This window comes from Lichenostomus cassidix, chromosome 5, assembly GCF_008360975.1.
Source record: "Lichenostomus cassidix isolate B80296 chromosome 5, HeHo_3.0, whole genome shotgun sequence".
Classification (NCBI taxonomy): Eukaryota; Metazoa; Chordata; class Aves; order Passeriformes; family Meliphagidae; genus Lichenostomus; species Lichenostomus cassidix.
In genome coordinates, this window is record NC_139486.1 from 51,767,164 (window position 1) to 51,789,370 (window position 22,207).

The following is a 22,207-nucleotide window of genomic DNA, read 5'->3' on the forward strand; positions in this document are numbered from 1 at the left end:
CGCTCCGCCCGGGATACATCTCTAGCATCTCCCCCTCCCCGGGCTCCGGGCTGCGAGGCGTTCCGCTAGCGCGGCGTTCGCTCTCAGTTAGCCGAGCGAGCGGGCTCGCTCCCGGGAGGAGCGGCAGCGCGGCACAAGGGCGCACGGCGCGGGACGAGCGGCGGAGGGCCGGGCCTGCCCGCCATGGGGAGGCGCAGGACGGGGCGCTGTCCCTCAGCACCCGCGCCCAGGACCGTCCTCCGCCAGCCGCCGCGCCGCCGCTGAAGTTTGCACCCGCGCCGCCCCGGGCCGCGGAGCAGCGTGTGCGCTCGGGGGCGCGGGCGGCGGGCGGGCCGGGGCCGGGGAGCGGGGCTGTCCTGCCCCCGGGGCGGAGAGGGGCGCGGCGGCTCCCGCCCGCTCCCCCGCCGGCAGCGCTGCGCCAGCGCGGCTGGGCGGCCGCGGCGCCGGCGCTCCCCGCCCTCGCGTTCAACTGGTGGGACCCCCGGCCGCCCCCGGCCGCGGCACCGGGGGGAGCGGCGGGCGGCCCGGCCCGGCCCGGCCCGGCGGGGCGGGCGCCGCCGGCTGAGGAGGATGCGGACGGCGGCGCGGCGGCTGCAGGCGGGCGGCGGGCAGCGGCGCGGCGCCTGACCGCAGGGCTCCGCTCCGCTCCCGAGGATGCTGCGGGGCGATGCCCGGCGACAGGGAGGACGAGATCTGCCAGAAAGCGCTGCAGCTGCTGGCCGAGCTGTGCTCCGTCGGGGCGGTGGAGAACGAGAACTGCCGGGATTTCATCTACTACCTGCGGGACAGAGCCCGGCCCCGCCTCAGCGACTCAGGTACGGCCGCCGCCCTCGGGGGCGCGGGCACCGGCGGCCTCCCCCCGGCCCCGGCTGCGGGAGCGGGGCGAGTCCCCCGAGCGTCCCCGGGCGGCCGGTGCCGCGGGGAGAGGCCTGCCGGCGCGGCGGGGGCTGCCCGGGAGCGGGCGGCCGAGGAGGGAAGGAGGCGGACGGGGGATGCTCCGGGGACGCGGGGCTGCGGGGGTTCGCTCCGGGGACGCGGAGCTGCCCCAGGGTCGGTGCCGCCCGGCTCGCTTGCAGCGCCCGGCGCTGGGGGAGATGCGGAGCCCGAGCCCGCAGCGCTCCCCGAGCCCGCAGCGCTCCCCGAGCCCGCGCCGGGTGCGGCAGCGGGGGGGCTGGCGGGCAACTTTGCTTGGCCGCTGCCCGCCCGGAGCGGGTCGGAGCCGCCCTGCCTGGCCCCGCCGCGGCTCTGCTGCAGTGCCGGAGCCCCGGAGCTGCCCCCGTGCTCCGCCGGCCCTCCCAGCGCCCGGCGTGAAGCGCAGAGCTGTGCGGGCTCGTAGCTCGGTTTAACCGGAACGCGATTTCACCCAACTCCCCAGTTCTGTATGTCACAAGCTAGAAAGACTATTCCTCGCGTTTCTGTAGCGGATGTGGGGGCTGTAGGTATGACAAGATGTGCGCTGGGTGGTTTTCTGGGTGCGTGTCAGGATCATGGTTTCCGCATCGTGGCATAGCACTCTTACTTAGAAACTTTAACTTAAGGAAGCTTTCTCATAAGGAAGCTGAGCTCCAGCTGCACAAAAACGTGAAAAGGTTGAGGATATGTCTCTGGACACAGGGGAAAGGCAAATTGCGATCTAAAGTAGGAACTTAGTATATTTATTTTTACATCGTCGAGTTGAGTTTCCTCAGTGTGAGGAGAAATGTAGAGAGTTAAAAGGGAAGTTGATAAACGTTTGCAGTACTGGAAAGGCTTGCTGCTAGATCAGCCGATCATCACAGCACAGTATTCATTGCTTCGTTATTCTCTGAAATAAACCAGTCCATTTAGCATAGGACAGTCTAATGACATTCTGTTCTTAAGTATTTTTCTGTAATTTAGTGAGCCTGAAGTGACACTCAGAGTGCAACTTCCTGACAAATCCTTGGATATGCTGAAGGCCTGGAGAAAACAAGTAAAACTAAGTAAAAAAATACTCGATGAAGGAGAAAGATCTCCTATCACAATAAATGAATAAGGAATTTTCTGTCATTCAGCTCGCTTGTATCCAAAGCTATTTGCAGCCATTCTGGCTTTTCACTACTTAAAATATTCAAATTGAAATGATTCATGCAATGTTTGATAAGGATTCCTTAAAAGTAGGCAAATTTAATTGTTTGGTTTGTATAGGCAGATTTAATTACTTTGTTCATATAAGCAGTAATTTTTGTGACAGACACCTGTGATTTTCTGTAATTTTCACTTACTGAAGGATCAATCACATATTTGTATATCAGGTCATGATTCCAAAGACGTCTGCTTAAATCAGTCCTCACTTCGGATACAAAACTACTTGAAATGCATATGGAGACTTTAACCTCAGCTACTTGGATAACAGCTTTTCAGATTTCTCTCAGAAGCTACCTGCTTTTTTTCCATCAGCCTCGGGCAAAAAGAGTACCTGGCATCTGTTTGGGAGTGATTTTAAAACATGGTGTGCTCAGTAAAAATTTATCACCTCTACCTAAAGATGAAATGAAAAAAATAAAATGTGTGTTTATTTCTACCTGTTTTGCTTGAACTGTTATTACACAACAGCCTTCCAGTATTGTTGTGAACCTGCTCGATTACACAGAGCAGCAGTCCCTAACCTTCGCCAGCCAATGTGCAACAACAGTGAGCAATTATGCTGCAGGCAGCATCTTCCCATTGGCCTCAATCTGAACATTTTTATTTTTTGCAGCTGCAGCCAGTCTCAGAGGGTCTAGCAGGCAACATGTTACGCATAAGCCATGACTTGGAAAATACTTCTGTAAGGAAGTAATGGAAGGAATTTGTTAATTTACCTAGTCTCAGATTTCTTTGATTAAAATACATATATTATCCCAATAAACTGGCTGTCCATGTGGTTTGTTTGGCTGGTGCTTAGTTGTGGTGCTGTGGGCTGCAGGAAGACAGTGCACATGGCTTCCAAAATCAAGCAATACCATTCACAGTCAGAGGGCAGTAAGTAAACTGACCAAATCCAGCTTGCTTTATACGGTGAGTTTCATTGACTTAACAAGGGCGAAGTGGCCTTAAAAAGGCCTGACAGCTGATCCATTCCCTCTCCAGCCACTAGTGGCATAAACATAGGGATGTGAAGAAAAGCGGTGCTGAAGGACAGCGTCTCCTTACCAGAGCTGGGCAAAAGATGAAGCTGTCCTTGTTCCAGCTTTCTGCCCCCCAAGGTGTGAAGGTGATGTGCTTGAGTCAAACTGAGTAACTTGCTCTTGGGCTGTCCAAAAGAGCAATGTAAAAATGCTTACAGCGTTAGAGGGGAGAAAAGTGCAGCTAGCAAACATACATGATTAGTTGTTGTCCCAGAATTAACGTGAGCAGAAATGCTTTCAGAAGTTCTTCTGAAATAAAGTTGCTACTTGCCTAAACCCAACGACATGGGGGTTCTGCAGCACCTTTGGTTGGAGCCATTCATAGCTGTTGGCTCTGTCCCCCGTCAGGAGTTGTTAGAAAAACCAACCCCTAACTGAGGGAGGGAATGAGCTGAGGGGCTGCTGAGCCTGAGAGCAGTGTTTGTCTGCAAACTCGGCCTCCTGGCGCCCCTCAGTCCCAGCCCTGAGCAGCCAGATCCCCAGAGATCCGCTCCTCTCTTGCCTGACATCTGATGCACTTGGCTTTGTGGCTCCCTGCCGTCTGTGTTTGCTGTGTGACTCAGACGAGGAGGGGACTGGATGCTTGCAGTGTGCACCACATCTTTATTTTTCATGCAACTTCCCCCTGTTGTGGGGAGTACTGCACGTGCTTTGAGCATAAGTTTAAGGGCTAATGAGATCTGGGTTTAATGCACTGGTACCCTGGATTTAAAGGGTGACACAAGTGAGTCAGATTTTAAAGCTTTTCAGAAAACTAAAAATGCAAATTAGGCATTTAGTGAAAAATCTTCAATTAGTTCAATAAGAGTTATATGTCAGAACAACCTTGAAAATCCCAGGAGGCATCCTTAAGCATTTAGATACCTTAATAAGCTGACTCGTTTTCTGTTCCATTGTAAAATGTCAACAATATTTCTGTATCATAGAAGGGCTTTATGAGGGTAAATTGCGAAGTCTGAACACATCAAGTATGTAATACATTCATAAAGGAGAGTCAGGTGGACCTCTCAGAGATATGCAAGTGAAAACCACATTTGTCATGTGGGCATTTGAAAACAATCACTCAAGATCATGAAATACCACCCCATGACACCAGATAAAGCAAATGTTGTAGAGGAGGAATGGACATTGCTTGAGAAGAAGAATTCTATCAATGTGTAAAAAAAAAGAAAATCCACTAAACCAAAACAACAACAAAATGATGAAAGCAGAAAGTCTTGATGGAGAGACTAAACATTAAAAGAGGAATTAAGACAAAAAAGCTGCTTATGAAGATAAGAGTTATTAAAAAAAGTCGAAGTCACTAATCATAGTGAGTTTTCATTAATTTTGTAGTAGAAAAATGAATATAAATAAAAAGTAAAGATTTCTTTTCTTTTGCCTTGGATTGCACATCTTGAGGACGAGCCAGTAAGGTCTTAAAATATTCTTAATTATGTTCTTTAAAATTGGCTTATAGATGCTAAAACAGAATACACAATGAACATTGTGGGCACAGTGATGGCCATTAGGCATATAGTATTCTACAGGTTGCAAGTATGAGATCAATATTGCACAGTGACAAAGAGGCAGAATTTAGTTCTTGATTGAGGTAAAGATAGTTGACAGTCAAGAAGTTAAAAAATGTGGGAATGGAAATGGGATGGATATTGAAGATAAAATATATGAGAAACTGCAGTTATGGTCTTGCGGTGCAATTTAAGTATCTTATGAATTAGTACTTTATTTTTTAATGTATACTTTCAACTTCAGGACAGAGAAAAACACAAAAAGCCTAACAGGCATAAATGTGGCCTCCCAACCCACTGGTGGAATGTGAGAGCCAAGGTTTTCTGTGGGGAGTGTTGTTCCAGTAAACTGGTCATTCCCTGGAAAGCTAATACTTGCAATTAAATTGTACCCCAGAAAGTGTCCCTTTATTTCAGAATGGACTTTAAAAACAAAACCTGTCTTCAGAAAGTAGTTTGATTCCTTAAAAAGGTGTTTTAAATTTTTTATGCCTCCAATTGCTTCCTGATTTATTCCAACCTCACCCTAGAAATCTTCCAGGAGCATATCAAAGTGCAGAATTTCATCAAGATGCTAAGTACATCTAGATTTATCTAGATAAATGCAAAAAGCATTTACAAGTTGTAAAGACATGAAAAACATTTGAGTGGGTGAAGTAACTTCCAGTATGTTTTTTTATTTCTATTTTACTCACTGTGAGCAGTTGCTTTCCATAGTTTTACTTTTCTTTTCCTCCTGAAAAATGCATGTAGAATGCTACCACTCCAAACTGATAGTATTCCAAGTGTCATGCTAGTGCAAGACTCTTTGTAGGATAGAGGATGAGTGTGAATCATATTCACTCTCATGAGGTCAAATGAACGAACACATGTGAGGCCCAAGTTCCTCTGGTTTTCAAGAAACAAAGTGCTTTTTCAAAAGTTTAAAAAAATACAGTCATGTTATGTATTGTAGACTAAAATATGTATTCTTTTTCTCTTTTGAAAAGGCAGGAACGAGTATGAAAAAGGTAAAAAATATTACTTCCTGTTGCTTGAATTCTAAAATGCTCAGGTAGTTTAATTCCCTCTAAACAAAGAGGCTCTCAGAGATTTTCCTGTCATACTGGAGGAGTTTAATACTGTTTTATTCCTTGGAAATCTGTTTTAAACAGATAGCTAAACTTCAAAACAATTTGTAGAAAAGAGCAAATCTTATTCAAAGTAAAGGTACTACCTGTGTGCTTAAAAAGACTTGAAACTATAATTAAGGTAAATAAATGTAAATAAAAGTAAATAATTTACTATAACTGCGCATAACTTTTTGCTAGAACGTATTTTTGTTCTTTTTACAGGTAACCTAGAGATGCATTGGTGTTTAAGCTATGATTTACCCTTCAGAACTAGAGAAAAGGAAGGCTACAAAGATTTTCCTCATGATAAAACTGAGCTTTGATCAGGCTGGAACACAGTCATGTTAAATACTCTTCAGATATGAAAGGAAAGAGCCTTGCACCGCTGAGATCACTTCATATTTTTCAGAGGTGCAAAGCAGCTTCACTGTAGCAGCACTTTACCTTGAGAAAACAAACACGAGTAGGTTTTCTGCAGTCCCTGTGGGCAAACCTCACACCACTGCTGTCCCATGGCTGCTCCTGGACACTGTGGGGAGGAGAAGGGTTTCAGTCTAGGGGAAAAAGACAGGAGGAAGGTGCCTTGTAGCCCTTCTTGGCCTCTGCATCCAGATTCAGTACAGGGGTGGAAAGTGGGAGCTTTCAGGGGCTTCCATTTCCCTTTTGGTTTCAGTCCTCACTTATATGGGAAATTTACCAAATGTTTGTTGTCTACAGTCTGTCCTTATACACTGAAACTATAACAATGGATTGTACTGTGTTAAATAGACCGATGCCAACTACAGCCCTTTGCATTTAACATGAATGTGTTTACTCCTCTAAGATATATATATTAAAATAATACTTATTTCCCAAAGCCATTGCAAGCCCATTTGTGGAGTAATGCTACAAGCTAGAATAACATGCTAACTGAATCAAAAATCAGTTATCTCTGCAGTCATCACACAGTTCATGCAAGTCTCTTCCCAGTGTGTATCGAACATTAAGGAAAATGGGCTATTTTCAACTGTGAGTAACAAAAATATATATAATTGAAAACAACCTGAAGAGTAATGACCTTTGAAAATTAGGATGGCTAAATAGCATACAGTCTGACTTACACCTGAATTCTCATCTTAAATGCCAGTTTTGCTGATGAAGAGCAACAGGCTAAATTTAGTCCTTATAGATACAAACTGGTTGTGCCACTAAATCTTGATCACTGCACTTGTCATAGCTCTTATTTCAATGGGATTTGCACATTCCTTGTACATGGGGGGAAAGGGCAAAGAATTTTCTAATTACACTTTCCTAAGAATTACCCATAATCTTTGTGCAAGGCAGCAGTTTACATTTGGCACAGAAAGCTCTGATTACTTTAGCAGAGGTGTTACTGTAACAGATTTTTGGGTTATTAATTGCCAAAACCCCACAAACTTGTGTTACAGTAATGATATTTTTCAGTACTGGTAGAATTCTGAATTGTTACGTATTCGTGTGATCCACACATTTAGTGACCCAAGTACAAATGATCAGCCACATGTTCCCCCAGACAGCTTTCTGGAAAATTCCTTTCCAAGCTAATTTGTGTGAGTTTAATTACACTGACAATTCAGAGACCTAGAAATGTAAGTCCAAAATTATTGCTGTCATAACAGCAGATCTGGTTAAACTCAATCTCGAGGCTGTGCAGCTCTGTACCAACTTTGGTGTGTAATACGTAGAGGCTGAACATAAACTGCAATTTATGTATTTTTGTTTAAAACCACATTTCTAGGGTTTAGCTCTTCCCCTGCTGAAAATAATGATCATTGTTGATGTAGTGCAAAGCTGTACTTAAGAACATTGCACTGTACATCTTTTGCTATATTTTATCATTCATTTAAGCTCTTCTGTGGCTTTATTTAGACCAAAGAGATAAAGAGAGATTATTTTGACCTAAAGCTTTATGTTCCTTTCATATTGCTAACAAAATTTGCATTCAAGGGATAAGAATTTAGAATAATTAATTACAGATGGAAGGAATGCTGTCAGTTACAGCTTATAAAACCTGCAGTTTTAAAGTTCATCTTTTTACAAGATCAATCTTTTTTGCATGCTTTGTAGTACTGCTAAGTGGAGACTACTTGATCCATTTATTTGGAGAGTACAGAAAGAAAGTGTTATGTATAACAGGTGGTGGTTTGCACATTTGTTACAATTGCTATTGTAGTCACACTGGGTATTGTGTGGTTTAAGCTTCTCAAGACATTCAGCTGCCTCTCTTTTTTTTTGATTTTAGGCATTCATTAGCAAAGTGAGATCAGTTTGGCTTCCTCTGGCAGACGTGTACGCTACAGGATTTGATCCTGTGTACCTCCCAAGGTTAGCTGGAATTCAGAAATATAGCAGATGCAGTCGAAACTGGCATGTGTGTCTGTATGTTTTAAGGCAATTTACAGTTGATGTGTCTCTACCAAAGATAAATGTTGGAAGAGTCTATAATCTGTCAGAGAAAGCTTTCAGATTATTGCTGTAAATCCACCACATTAACAAAAAAAAGTCAGGCACTAATGATTTTGGAGTTAAAGCTTTCAAAGGGTGTTTAAAATAAGAAGAATGAGGATTTGAAATAGGATCATTCCTGCCAGGATACTTTCTCACTTTCTTATTTTTTCCTACTGAGTTTCACATGCACATAAGAAGAAAGCCTTTCCAGTGTATTTCCAATACATTTCTTCAGTCCATTACATTTCCTTTGGGGAGTTTGTTTAAAATATCCTAATTCTATCTTACAGTCTGTGAAACTCCCTAAATACTTCCTTCCCCCTGTGATGGACCTTTCATATGCATATGCAAAATACTAAATATTTATCTTTTAAAATTTCTGCTTGTAAACCAGTCTTCATCATTCCCACCCAGGTTACTTTGTGCCTGGTTTCTCCATCCCTTTTTAAATAATACATGTATATACCAGTGTTTCAGGTGTTTGCCCCTCAGGGTGTTCCCACTCCATTTCTCAAGCAGCATCTCATTTTATTTACTGCCGCATTTCTAATCTCTTTGATTCATCTCTGGTTTAGTCCTCTGACTTCAACAGTATGGTTTGTTTTCTTTTCACATTTAGTGTAATTTCAGAATGCAGTAAGAATTTAAGTGGCTGTCTGTTGCTGTTGAGCAGCTAGCAGAGTAATGAAAGCACCAGTTCTCAGTGGCAAGAAGGAATGACCTTTATTGTTTTGATTTCATCATATATATATAGAGTTTTCAAAAGTCACCCAGATTGGTCAGTCAGAAGCCTTCCCCCAGGCCTGATTGGCCAGGCCTGCACTGTCCAAGTTCTGGGACACTGTTCCAACAACACCCAAACCCTATCTTTATTTATAAAACACAAGAAGAATTCTCGTGGGAAAAACCTGTGCTAGCCACAGCTGTCTAATCAATCAGTACATAAAGTTTGACCCATCTTACACACGTGGTGTGTCACTGGGCATCTGTCAACAGGTATGTAAAATTCCCTTAGAATTCCATTTTAAAACTCTCTGCTTCTTTTGTCATTCACAAGAGCTTCATGGCTATAGAGTTCATGGTTTCACCAGTAAATATTAAGACGTTACAAAAGCTGTTTCTCACATCTATCCAATTTTATAAATAATTACAACTTGTAATTCCGTACAAATTATCCTACTATTATAGAAAGGAATGTGCAATGCTAATTAGAAAATGATCAATGAGACCAACAGTCTTATGATCTTCTGTTTCTATTTGTAGCAGATGTTTTACCCATTTAAAAGAGTTTATTTCTTTCCCCTAGAGAAGTGGAATGGATAAAATTAATGCCTAGTTGTTCTATCTCTTTTTGGGAAGCCTACCCTAAATAGGCTGATCTCAAGTATTCATTATGCTAAGTTCTCTCTGCACAGCACAAAGAAAGAGATGTTTCCTGAGCCTGGCCACAGGGAAATGCAGCAGGTATTGAGTTGTTCTTGCTGAGTGCTATCCTATTCCCTGTAGTAGGGCTGATGTAGGATATGTGTAGCAGTGCCATTATGGCAGCTCTTACCTCCTGAAAAGAGATTTTACTTCCATTAGCAACCAAATACAAGAGAAAACAGATCTAGCATCACTTCAAAAATACATAAAGCTCTGAAGAGAAAATTCTTTTATCAGTATATTTTTTTTTTGCTTGACCAATTTGCTTGGGGTAATACAAGACACAAATCTAAACCAGTTGCTCAAATTTTGTTTACTGCTGTGATTGTGCTCTCCCCTGCAATAGATAATGCCATCGAGAAAGGTTTTTATTTCTCCAGATGCCACTAAGTCATCCATGATAACAAAAATCAAATATCAATTTTTCTTCTTTCTTTTTTTTTTCTTTTTATGTTGAAAAATATTAAGGATGATTAATAAGTTTTAAACAATGGAGGTGAGAGGTTTAGCAGGTAAACAGTTGGTGAGGGGGTTGACCTAGTTTTGTCCATTTGTTTTGTTTGTTTTAAGTTCCTAGGTGAACAAACAAAGAGGGGTGAAACCTCGTGGTGCAACATGCATGAGCATAGTGCCTGTCATTCATGCTGCTCGGGAGGTGGACATGAGGAGCAGAACAGGCAGCCAAGCCTCTGAAGAGTGAGGTATCCCTCATATTCCCAAGGGACCAAAAAGCACCAAGCAGACTTGCTGTCACTTGAAAATTAGAGCTAGCAGAGTTGAAGCCTGGGGTTTTAAGGACCTGCCTGTGGGGACCTAGTAGACAGGGAAGATTGTGGATGTACTGTGTTATACCTCTGTTGTAAGAATTTCTATTTCTGGTCTATATTACACTAAAACTTGCCCTTTTTGTCCTGATTTTAAAAGCCTTTTGGGCTTCTTTATGGAGTTTACTGTAAAGAAAAAAAAGAAGACAAAGCAGATCTGTCCAAATTTTTTGTCTGTCTTGGGGTCCTATCGTTGGTTTGTTTGTTGCCTGGGTTTTTTGTGGGTTCAATGGCTTTCTAAGCCAGCCTGAGAACTTGTGATTTGATGCTGACAGTCAGGCTGTGGCTAATCAGGAAAGAGAAAGCTTGGCCATCATGGCTTCCCCTAATAAGGAAAACTTGTCACTTTGACTCTTCCCTGTGCAGCAGCATCACTGTTCCTGCCAGCTTCTCTTAGCTGCAGAAGGTGTAACATTTTTATATCTGCTCATATTCTCAAGTTAATGTCTTGTTCCTGCCTACCTTATTCATTCTGTACCTGTCTCTTGTTCTGTTGTCATTGTGTTATAAAGAGCGAATTGACTAGTCAAGATGATTTCTTTCCTGCTGCTGCTAGGAGCCAGTGATGATAAAATAGCTAAAAGCAGTTCCCAAAATAGCAGTGCACAGGTATAGGTCTGCCAGAGCAATTTGATAGTGATTACTCCATCGGTCCTTCTGTAGTGTTACAAGTCAGACCCAGCATTGTGAACAAAAACTGCTCTTTCTTCCTTTGATGTACTTTTCTTCCTTCTTTTCTCTTTCTTTCTTGGAATCTGGAAACCAGAACAGACCTTAATAGCAAAAGAACCAGCAGCATCTTCAGCCACTTCAACTTTTCATTCCTTGCCAGGTTAGGGGAAAGCAGTTTTTCACCTTCAGGAACATCTAGAATTCACTCTTAGGATTCACTTCTTATCCTAAAGGCTCTGTTGTCCAGTGAGAGAATTTTGTTAAAATGGTAGGCTTGGGATTTGACATTTTCAGTTGTTTGGCAGTTTTACCTCCTTTTTTTCTGTACCCCTCTGTATGAGGAAGATTTCCAGTGGTATTTGTTGCCATGGCACTAAGCAGGGCGAGGTGTCTACTCCAGTCTTAAAACTGGATGTTTATGGCCGTATTGTGAAAAATTATCCCTTCTGACAAGTCAGGCTTGTTTACGCAGAATTAGTACAGCACCACTCCTCTTCCAAAGTGGAGAGAGGCTCTTCAGGTCATTCCCTGTGTGTCAAGGCAAATGTGAGCTTCAGCAGTGCTGGAAAAGCCTCAGAATTAGCTCTGTCCTTCCACTCCCTCGTTAGCTGTTTGAATGAACAACCGCTTCACGCCCTGCCGAGCAGCTGATTGGCCTTGGAGGGAAGAAGCATCTGAAGCAGTATTAATGTTTCATTCAAAATCATGAGAGCCAGGGAGGATGGGAATTAGGGAATTCAAAACCCCAAATCAGTACTGCCTTTTATTTCACCAGGTCCTGTTCTCTTGAGCAGCATCCCTAATTTTCTCCCACACTGGATTTCCTCTTGGGATGGTCTTGCTGACTTTGTGAGATGTTTTTTGCCAAGGGTGAATTTGGCAGCTCTCTTCCCTTTGTTTTTGTTTCTCCATTGTCTGCTTCTCTTCCACAGCCCTGCTAACAGTTTCTGCTATGACATAATGCTGTAAAGGAGATGGAGGGGCAAAGAAGCTGTGCAGTCCCTCCATCCTCTGCTCTTTTCCTTTCTCAAGTCTTCACTGCTGCATCAAGGCCTGTGAAAATCCCTTTTTATTATCTCTCTAAGCAAAGCAGATCAGAAAGCTGAAAAATTAGTGCCTTAAAATGCTATCTCAAAGATCAGGGAGCAAACTAAATGTGATAAAGCAATCAGTAAAGGAGTGTAGTGGAATGCATGACAGCACGAACAGCTAGCTGCATCTGGGAAATATGTAAGTCCTTGGACTCCAGCAGTATAAAACTTCCAAAGCTGTAAAAGAGGAGCAATTCTTTCTTTTTTGTGGCAGTCCCAGCAGTTTGAAACATGGCTGACAGCTAATAATTGCAATCATAGAATCATTGATGCTAAAAGAAGCATCACCTCACAGTGGATATTCACGTAAGATCTTGGATTCATGGTATATAGTACAGCACGTGCTGGGGTTGTTAAATTTAGAAAGGTTGCTAGTAAATAAAAATAGTTTTATTAGGACAAGAATAGAAATAATGTTAGGTACAGAGGTGTTGCATAACCAGCCTTGATGAACAGAGAAGCACTCCTTTTACAGCATTTCAAGAAGTACTGTTCCCAGCAAATGAAAGCAAATAGATCCTAAATCCCTAAGTCATCCTGAGATAAATATTAATATTGTTTTTAAAAACCCAAGTGTTGTTTATAATATTTTTACCTGTTAGCCTTTGGAAAAAAAAAGGGGAAAAAGCAAGCTTTGACAGAGTATTTCCTGACTCAGCAATTGAAAGAAGGAACGATGCTGACGCACTTGGTTCAAGGTAATGGAAGGACTTCACCCCGGCTGAGGAGGACTATGAACAAACAAAACAGCACAGGAGATGCCTGCCTGTGAATCCTGCAAATCAAATATTGCTCAACAATATGTTAATACAAATGTGTTTGACTCAGGGATATTGTTTAGACACAGGAGTCATGGTTTAGTTGACTGGAATAGGTTACTAGTTGGGGACCATGAAAACTAAGGCTCTTTTTTTAACTAAGGCCAAGCACTTGGGATGTGATCTTGTAGGAATCTGTCAGTGCTGTTTTTCTCCAGCCTTTCAGCTGCTTTTTCAGTACTGATATGCAGTTAAAACTCCATTTAATGCCCTGTCTGTAATCAGCAGAGGAAGCAGGGCATGTCTCAAGTGTGATGTCAGTAAAGCACTGAGCAGAAAACTGCCTAAAAACAGCCAAGAGAAAACAGTGGGCCCAAGGATTTTGGTGGAAAGTAGCCTGCCTGAATATGGCTCGCTCTATTTTCATAGCAAACACCTAACAAGTGCCTGGGCTTTTCTGGGGCCTCTCAGCACTTTACTCTTATAAATAATAAACAGAATACATTTTCCTCCTGTGTAGGTTAGCAAATAGAAATGTGCCTCTTTTATCAGCAAGGAAGCCATAATTGAGAAGCAGTGATTTTGTGAAATGCACATTCAAGTGGGAACGAATAAAAGCATAAGGAGGATTTCAAAACTTCTATTTCTGTGCTGGGCTTCATATGTTTAGCTATGGAATTTATTCATGATACCTTTTTGGCAAGCTTGGATTTACATTCTCAGACTTAAGTCATGCCACACACTCCAGCCTGTATCTGACACAGCAACAGCTCTAACAGGGTAACTTTAGGTAATCTTTTGCATATCCCAGCATTTTACCATTTACTGCCCCATTTTCAGCATGAGAGTTTTGAGTGTTTGCATTCATGGCCTGGCTTGGATTGCAAATGCACATCTTGGTGTGACAGCATTTGAGACAGAAACTGAAAGGAATATGGTCATGGTAATCCTGCTCACATTATTGTAGGAGAAATGTGCAATAAAAAGGGGTTTTTTTCTGGAAGAGCACACCTTTTTAATGTGCCCCATTTTGTGTCCCACTCACGTTTGGGATTAGACAGTGTATTTTTAATGGCTCAGTTTACTTGTCCTTAAGGATGTATATTTTTTTTATTAATTTCAGTATTACTCAATGTGTGTTGTGCTCATGTTTAGGAAACTTACAGAATTAATCACCCACCCCTTACATGAAAGTCCTCTGGAGAAATTAACATTGGGTAACTCTGCTCAACAACCCACTAACAGCCCAACTTTCACAATTCTGGAAATACGGAACATGCAGTTCTTGGAAGGACTTGGTCCGTTTCCCTTCTTCTTTCTTTTTGTCAGGTTTTTTTTGCCTTAATGAATGTAATCTCATGCTTACAAGTGAAATATTTTCTGTTTTCTAGACATTCACATTTTAGTCATTCAAAAAATTATTCCTTTTTTCCTACAATCATCTGAGTCAACACAGTGGTGGGAATTGTGTTAATTTTAAACAAATAGGATCACTGGCACCTCCTGAGAAAAGGATGTGTACAAGTACCTGACTCTAAAGAGAAAATTTCAAGTAATGTTCATGTAATTCAGTTTTAGGCATACTTTTTCCTAATATAATTAAGCTTTCAGATGAGTGGTTTTAATTTATTTTTTAACCTAATTTTCTTTATTTATTTTGAGGGGCCATGTGGAACCAGGATAAGAATTAAATATTGGTGGTTGCTTTATCTAACTGTGTTGGATGACAAAGAAAAAAGTAGCAAGTTCTCAAAAATTTATCTTAAAATCACCCGCTGAAATAACTGAAAAAATAATCTCATCAGCACATCCCAGTTAGCAAGAAAAGTGGGATGTAGCTGTCTCTGGAGAAATGAGAATAAGCCTCCATTACTATTTCTAGAGACCAGAAGATGAAAAAAACTGTGGCTAGAAATTTACCATCCATTGAGTTTGTTTTCCACCTTAGAAGTAGCAGAATTTTTTAAGTTCTTCAAACCCAAGGAATTCCTGAGTTCTGAGAGCAATCCAGCTGAGCAAGTCTTGTGGGAGGAGAAAAGACATGAAAGCTCAGTGTTTCCATGCTGTTTTCTTAAGTATCCCACAGCAATGGCATTATGGTTTCTAGGAACAAGGGACTGACACCAACATCTCCTTTAAATTCCTTGTGATTCTGGGGGGAGGTAAGGAGAGCAGTGGTTCTCCCCTTGGAACAGGCCCAAGGAAGAGCAGCCATGAGTCTGCAAGAAGAAGGTTGCAAAGCTGGTGGTCCCTTCTCTCCATCCCATTTGTTTGTGTGCATCCACCTGGAGAGTTTGGTGTGTGCATCATGTGAAAAATGTATCACTGATTATAATTGAGCCCATCTTAAAACAACACAGTGCCATACACTGTGATTATAATTTCTCTCTCTGGTAAGGTTGTTTATCTTCTTTTTCTTGTTTATTGCTTGAGTGAACCTAACACATTTGAAATTCTGTTTTAGGAGAAGTAGGATACTGTGCAACTGGTGGTATTTCACTGCAGAATAACCCCCAGAGGGATTTGTAATCCCCTGGTACTATCATCTAATAGCCAAATTGAATAATAAGCTCAGTGCTATGAATTCAACCTCATACTCAGCCTCATTCTGCCTTGGTTAGCATTGCCTAGTAATTAATTATTACTCTGTATTTACGCTATCAATGACAGCCAGAGGCTGGCCTAAACACGCTGGAGCTGCTGGCACCAGCAGCAGCAATATATGTACGTGCAGATATTTTGTTCTCCCTCTATAAATATGTGCTGTGGGCTGTCTTTTAAAGGAGTTGTTACTGCATCTTCCCTGTAGCTAAACACAACCAGACAGTACATGCTGGACATCAGTCAAAGATGCACAATGACACATAGTTTACTATATATGTTTACAGGATTTGGGATGTTGTAATTGATTTTGGCACCGAAAGTGCAGTCTGGCAAATTGCTTGTCACCTTTGTTTCATCCCCGGTCTCATTGAGAATCTCATATGCAATTAACTGTAATTGCTAGACTGTATTTATCCTAAAATGCACAGTACATTACTGTTTTGTTGTTTGGTTCTCAAAAATGGGGAGTTAATTGCTTACAAAAACACAGCTCAAAATAAGGAGACCTTTGTGGTGAGGTACTTTTCTTCAGAGTAGAAAAATACCAAGACTTTAACATCATTCATGTTCCAAACTCATGGCCTTCCTGTACTTGAAATCTCCCTGACTTGACTTCAGAGGCAGCAACTTGTGCATAAAGGCACCACAAGTTAATCTCCATTACCAGCTTTTGTGGCACAAGAGGAGCTGCATTTGCTGCACACCAGTGTGGGTAAGGACCGAAGTTAACAAGTTGTTGTGCTGTCTGTAAGAGAGCAATGCCTTCTGCATGTGGAACTAGACAGGAATTCTTTAAAGGAATGGATTTGCTCTGCATCGTCTAGGTCACAAGGTAGAAGCAGCACTGAATGGCTCACATGAATTCCTCTGCCAGTTTATCCTGGCAATATTTTCTATTTAAACAGCCAAAGCTCCAGAATTAGCATGGACTGTCTAGAAACCTCAGTAAAACAAAGAGCTTTGCCAAGAAACAGTCTAGGACAGAAAAAAAATAGGTGAAGCCCTTCCCACAGACCAACAACAGGAATCTGCAAAATTTTCCTTCCCATGAATGGAGAGCTACATAGTCTCCTGCTGTCATCCAGAGCCTGGATGTTGGAAGAGAGGTCTGGTTCTCAAATTTAGACCAAAACCACCTACTCTTTTCATGTCATAGTGGTTTATTAAAGAAAGACCTAATCACAAATTTCCTTGCTGTCCTTGTTAAAGCAGAGTTCCTCTTTAGTTCCCAATGTTAAGAAACTTGCTTGTTCTAATTTTTTCTGGAGAAAATAATTTCAGGAGATAAGATACAGATCTAGCTAAATTAACTTAATTAAAGAAAATGCAAACCCAGTAGAATACATTTTCTAGTAGAGAGTGTAGATTCTAGTTGCCGCAAGCACAAAATATCTCCAAAAGTCTGGATATGACAAATAGTGGCAATAATTGTATGTCTAAAACATTAGAAATATCTTCTACCAGAATGCTAGATGAAAAGAGCTCGTCTAGGTCACAAGGTGGAAGGTTTTTTTCAAGCTCTTCCAAATGAAAAAAACAAGCCTAAATACCATGGACTGATTTCCAGGATATTCAGACTAGTTTAGATCTTACTTTTAACCCAGTTAATTATTTTGCTATTCTACATTCAATTAATTGTCAGATTAAGGTTCTTATGTAATATGTAAAATGGTCTTTTGATAATAAAAGATTATAAAAGAAATGCTGCAGAGTTTGCTTTAGAAGAAAGCACAGCAAGATTGAAATCTGTAGAATTCCAACTTGAAAGAGGCTATTAACTTTGATAGCAACTGCATGTACCATTACAATTACATATTCCTCAAGAAGATGGGATGCATCACTTGGGGCATGGAAGACTACTACAAATCTTTACTGGAGGAATCTGCATGAATATTATTCCTTGCATTTTCTGCTTAGATCTTCCAGAATTGCTACATTTATCAAAACCCCTATTTCAATTTTTTGTTACAGATGTTGGTTATAATTACTTTTGAATTTATTTGTAGTTGCATGGGAGAGATATTAACCAGAGGAAGGCCAAGGAGATGATTAGAGAGATGGAGCACCTCTCTTGCGAAGAAAAGCTAAGAAAATTTGGTTTGTTCAGCCTGGAAAAGAGAAGTCTTCAGGGTGACCTAATTGTGGCCTTCCAGTACCTGGAGGGAGCCCACAAGAAAGAGGGAGAAAGACTTTTAAAAGGGCATGAAGTGACAGGACAGGGGGGAATGGCTTCAAACTGAAAAAAGGTAGGTTTAGATTAGATATTAGGAAAAAAAATCTTTCCTATGAAGGTGGTGAGGTCCAGAGAAGTTGTGGGTGACTCATCCCTGGAAGTGTTCCAGGCCAGGTTGGATGGAGCTCTGAGCAACCTGGTCAGTTGGAAAGTGTCCCTGTCCATGGCAGGTGGTTTGGAAGTAGATGATTTTTAAGGTTACTTCCAGCCCAAACAGTTCTACGATTCATGGTATTTCAGTCTTCCTGAAATCTACACTTAAAAAAAAAAAATTCTTCTGTTTTGCAACCCAAGAACTAACTCTCAGCATGACTTTTTTTTGCTGCAGGGATGGTGAGGTAGTTTTTCAGCTGCCTGTATCACTTTCTGCAAAAGTCTGCTCATGCTGTCAGTCCTTCACGTGTTGGCTGTGTGCCTGCCGCCTCCCAGAAAGCAGGTGCATTGGGAGAGATGACAGCTTTTTCAGGACTCAGTTATTTAATTAACTCATTTATGACTGGATCATTTGAAAAGAACATCCCATCTGTCTGGTGGTCAAAATCTTGCTTGTGTGCTTGTCCAACTGCATGCATCCCTTCTATTTAGTTGCATCATGCTTCACTAGAAGCAACTGGAAAGTTGCTAGACTCACAATGAAAGGTGAGAAGATCCAGGTTCCATTTTTAACTTTTCAAAGTGTTTTACCAAGTCTCACCTTGAGAACTGTGCTGCATCGTGGTTTCTGCTCCTGTTTCTAAAAAGCCATTTAAGTAACTTGGCATTTATAAGCGAAGGGGAAAAGCTACTTAGTGATAAAAAGTTTAATCACTGAGATTTTTTAACAGCTTTATTCAACAGTCTACTTGGTATTGTGAACAGAAAAACAAACAATTTCTCAAATATCCACTAGGGCCTCTGAAAACATTTCTACACTGTTTACATTCCATTAACATTTTTAAGATTCAGATTTACTCACGGTGGTTTTAACTGTGTATGTCCAGACACTTTGAGAGAACTCATGCAAAATTTTAATGCTTTTCAGCAGCTTTCATGAATAAACCTTGATTTTTTTAAAAGAAAAAATAATTTGCTTATCCTATCAAAAATGGCAGCATTACTGATTAGTTAAATAAGGATAGAAGGCTGTCTTGTATGCCTTATATATGTAGCAGAGGTCAGTAAACTTAAATAAAGACAAAACTTGAAAAAAAATAGCTTGCAAATTTGTCTTCAAGCATTATAAATTACATCTTCTCACTAAAAATCTCAATTGTCTCATCTTTTCCCATTCATATGATATTTGAAAGCACTGGAGAAAAATATTTTTAATATATTTTCTTGTCATAATCCAAGAAGTTGAGAGGCATACTGTAAGTTGATGGACAGTAATGAAGTAACTGAGCATCAGAGAGGTGGTCTGAAGACTTGGACAAGAAAGTGTCAACCGCTTTTCTTAATCACTCCTGAGGGCAATTAAGTGGCTCCTGGCACAGAAATAAGCCTGTATCTAGCTGCTGGTATAAATCCAGGTATCATAGATGCATAGAGGGTTTGGCTTTGTTATTCTAATAACTTTTTCATAGAATCACAGAATAAGATCATTAAGGGTGGAAAAGACCCTTAAGATCATGGAGCCCAACCGTTAACCCAGCACTGCCAAGTCCACCACTAAACCATGTCCCTGAGTGCCAAAGTGCCAGTCTAGACACCTTTTAAATATCTCCAGGGATGGTGACTCAGCATCTGTAAGGTCAAGGAGGGCAGCTTGCACTTGGCTTTCTCACGCAACTCCTTACAGCTCCATCAAAACAGAGCAAGGTCCCTCAGGAAACTGTGGCTCCAGCCATACAGACCTATTTTACTCATCATGAGTAATTTTTTAAACCACCAAAGTCCTACAGGCAACATCCTTTATTAAGCTTATGTCAGTGGTCAATTTATGTGCATTTTATACATCAGAATCTTATCTTTCCAGCCATGCTGATGTGTCTTAGGCCTGGGATGCTCATGTGTGAGTGTGTATATCAGAGGGGAGGGGGGAGTGAGGGAAAAGAACAGAAAGCAAAGGAGAAACCTCTGAGCACACAAACCGGTGTGAATTGGTGTGGAGCCACCTGCCTGAGTCTGCAGAGCTTGGAAAGTGGAGTGTATGAAGTGCTCCCGTTCATTGTCATTGAGGGAAATAGATTACAATCTTCAGGACAGCTTTAAAATATTTACTATTAATATTTTAATTGCTGGACATTTTTAGATGCACTGAAGTAACATAATTCTTCAAAGTCATTGATACAGGCAAATAGGATTTAACGTGCAGCTGTTGTTTTAAATATCTCTTTGTATGAACATAAGAGTTTCTTATCCTTTTCTGCCCTTAGTCTCTGGTGTTCACAAGTTTCCTGAGTTGCAGCTCACTGTGATTTTAAATATCTAAAATAAAAACATCTCTTGCTTTTCATAGGTGCAAAATCCACCACGAGGCCCATTGCAGTTTTTGAAACCTCCAGAAAGATGCAAGGCTAATGTGTTTGGTTAAGTTTCTATCAGCCTTAAAAACCTGAAATGCTGAAGCATTACTATCTTGACCTTTATGTCAAAATGAATGAAAAATAAACTAACTTCTACGGCAGCAGGCCTTTCTGCAGGACTGCATTTGTCGGAAACTGTCTGCTTTTACATAGAGGTGGAAGGGCAAAAATAGGCTGTTTTTCATAAAAGCTGAAATATCTTAATCTTGGTTGCCAGAATTGCTAGCCTTCATAAACTAGTTATTGATATTGTTCTTTGGCATTTATATTTTATTTTTCTATCGGTACAAAGCTATGGGTGCTGTTGACAGGAAGCTACAAGAGGGATTGGCAAATTTGGAAGTTGATAGCACAGAGGATTATATCAAGTTTCATCTTTGTCCCTTGTCCCCCACCTGTCTCTTTCTAAAGGTTTGTTTTCCCTGTGAATCCAGCAGGTCTTCAGAAGCTCCTGACCTTTTCACAGTAACTGATCTGTTGAATGTGCCCTTCACCTGTGTGGCAGGGCCACCTTTCTCCAGGTATAGGTGCCCAATTTGACTCAGGGAATTTAAGGGCAAATTAATACATTAATCTTCCTGAGTCACTGACAGCAGCTTTGCATCCCATCTGTGAACTTTGACATCTGTGTTGGAGAGCAGCAATCCCACAGTTGTTTCACTGACGCTGAAGTGCACGGCTCAGATTTATTATCATCTTGGGGTTTTTTTCTTCTTTTTAATCTATTATAGCCCAATCAAAGTGCTTAAATCAGCAGGTGTAAAGCCCTGAATTCATCCCTCACTGAACTACAATACAGCACAGTACCTCCAGTTTGCTGTTCCCTGAAAAAGCTGCACATTTGATGCCTCCTGCCCACTGTGGAATGAGAAATACAAGAAAAACCCCTCAAGCTGCCCAGTTTCAATTTTACATTCACAGCTAAGTACAACATAAAATTATTCAGTTCATCAGAAATTGAGTTATTGCTACCGTTCTTTCTACAAATTTCTTTTAATATAATGTCTTGCATGGCAGTACAATTAAACCCAAGAAAACAGAAATCGAGATATATTCAAATCTTACTCAAAGCATACATTCTTTAGTATATGCTTTGCAAAAATAAGCAAATTGAAGTTCTTTTCTGTATTCAGATTTGCCAAAATTAGGAAGGCTTCCAAGAGCATCTCAGCTTTAAAATAATCCATGTCTAGGAATGAAAAAGCAGAAGAGCAGTCTGAATGATAATTTTATCAAATCTGTTTCTCAGTTCTGTTCTTTAGCTGCTACATTCCTAAGATGTTTCACTTTAGATTTCACTTGATTTTCTCTGTTTTCATATCCATTCTACAGTTTTCTCTTAGACAGTGTTGTCGACAGACAAGACATTTGGACTTGATCTTAAAGATCTTTTCCAAGCCAAATGATTCTATGATTTCATGATTTCCAGAATTAGCCAGTCATAAATCTGCCGAAGTCTTTTGCTCTCTAGTAATGGGGTATAAAGGGAAAAGAAATATATTCCATGTATCTTTTTTCTAACAGTGAATTCATAGTAAACATGACTTGATTGTAAATTATTAATTTGTTATCTTTCTTAGTAGTAAATATCCCTGCCAGTAGGGCTTCCATCACACCCTAATACATATGAATCAGCCCAAAAAGCTTCCTTTTATAAAGTGGGCGTCCTAATTTCACAAAGGAAAACAGACACAGAATACATTTGCTGTGGCTGAAACACTTTTTAAAGGAAGTCAGTGTGAATGTTGCAGTGCATCTGGCTCCTCATCTGAGAAAAATAAATGCTTTCAAGGCTGTCTTTATTTCTCTTTGTGCCAACAACTCCTTCCTAAAAGAAAAATCAGGCTATTTAATCAGCTTAAGATGTTAGTGATTTGTGACA

The 22,207-nt window shown here is 41.2% G+C and overlaps 1 protein-coding gene across 3 annotated transcripts in view; it reads left to right on the plus strand.

Annotated features, from left to right (window-relative positions):
* Nucleotides 1-544: 544 nt before the first annotated feature.
* SYT9 (synaptotagmin 9) overlaps nt 545-22,207 on the plus strand; it is a 66,408-nt gene continuing 44,745 nt past the window's right edge. For all 3 annotated transcript variants that reach the window (XM_085063053.1, XM_085063054.1, XM_085063055.1), the window contains exon 1: nt 545-815. In XM_085063053.1, coding sequence (XP_084919179.1) covers nt 668-815 — 148 coding nt within the window. In that variant the 5' untranslated portion in view covers nt 545-667. The remainder of the gene's footprint in view (nt 816-22,207) is intronic.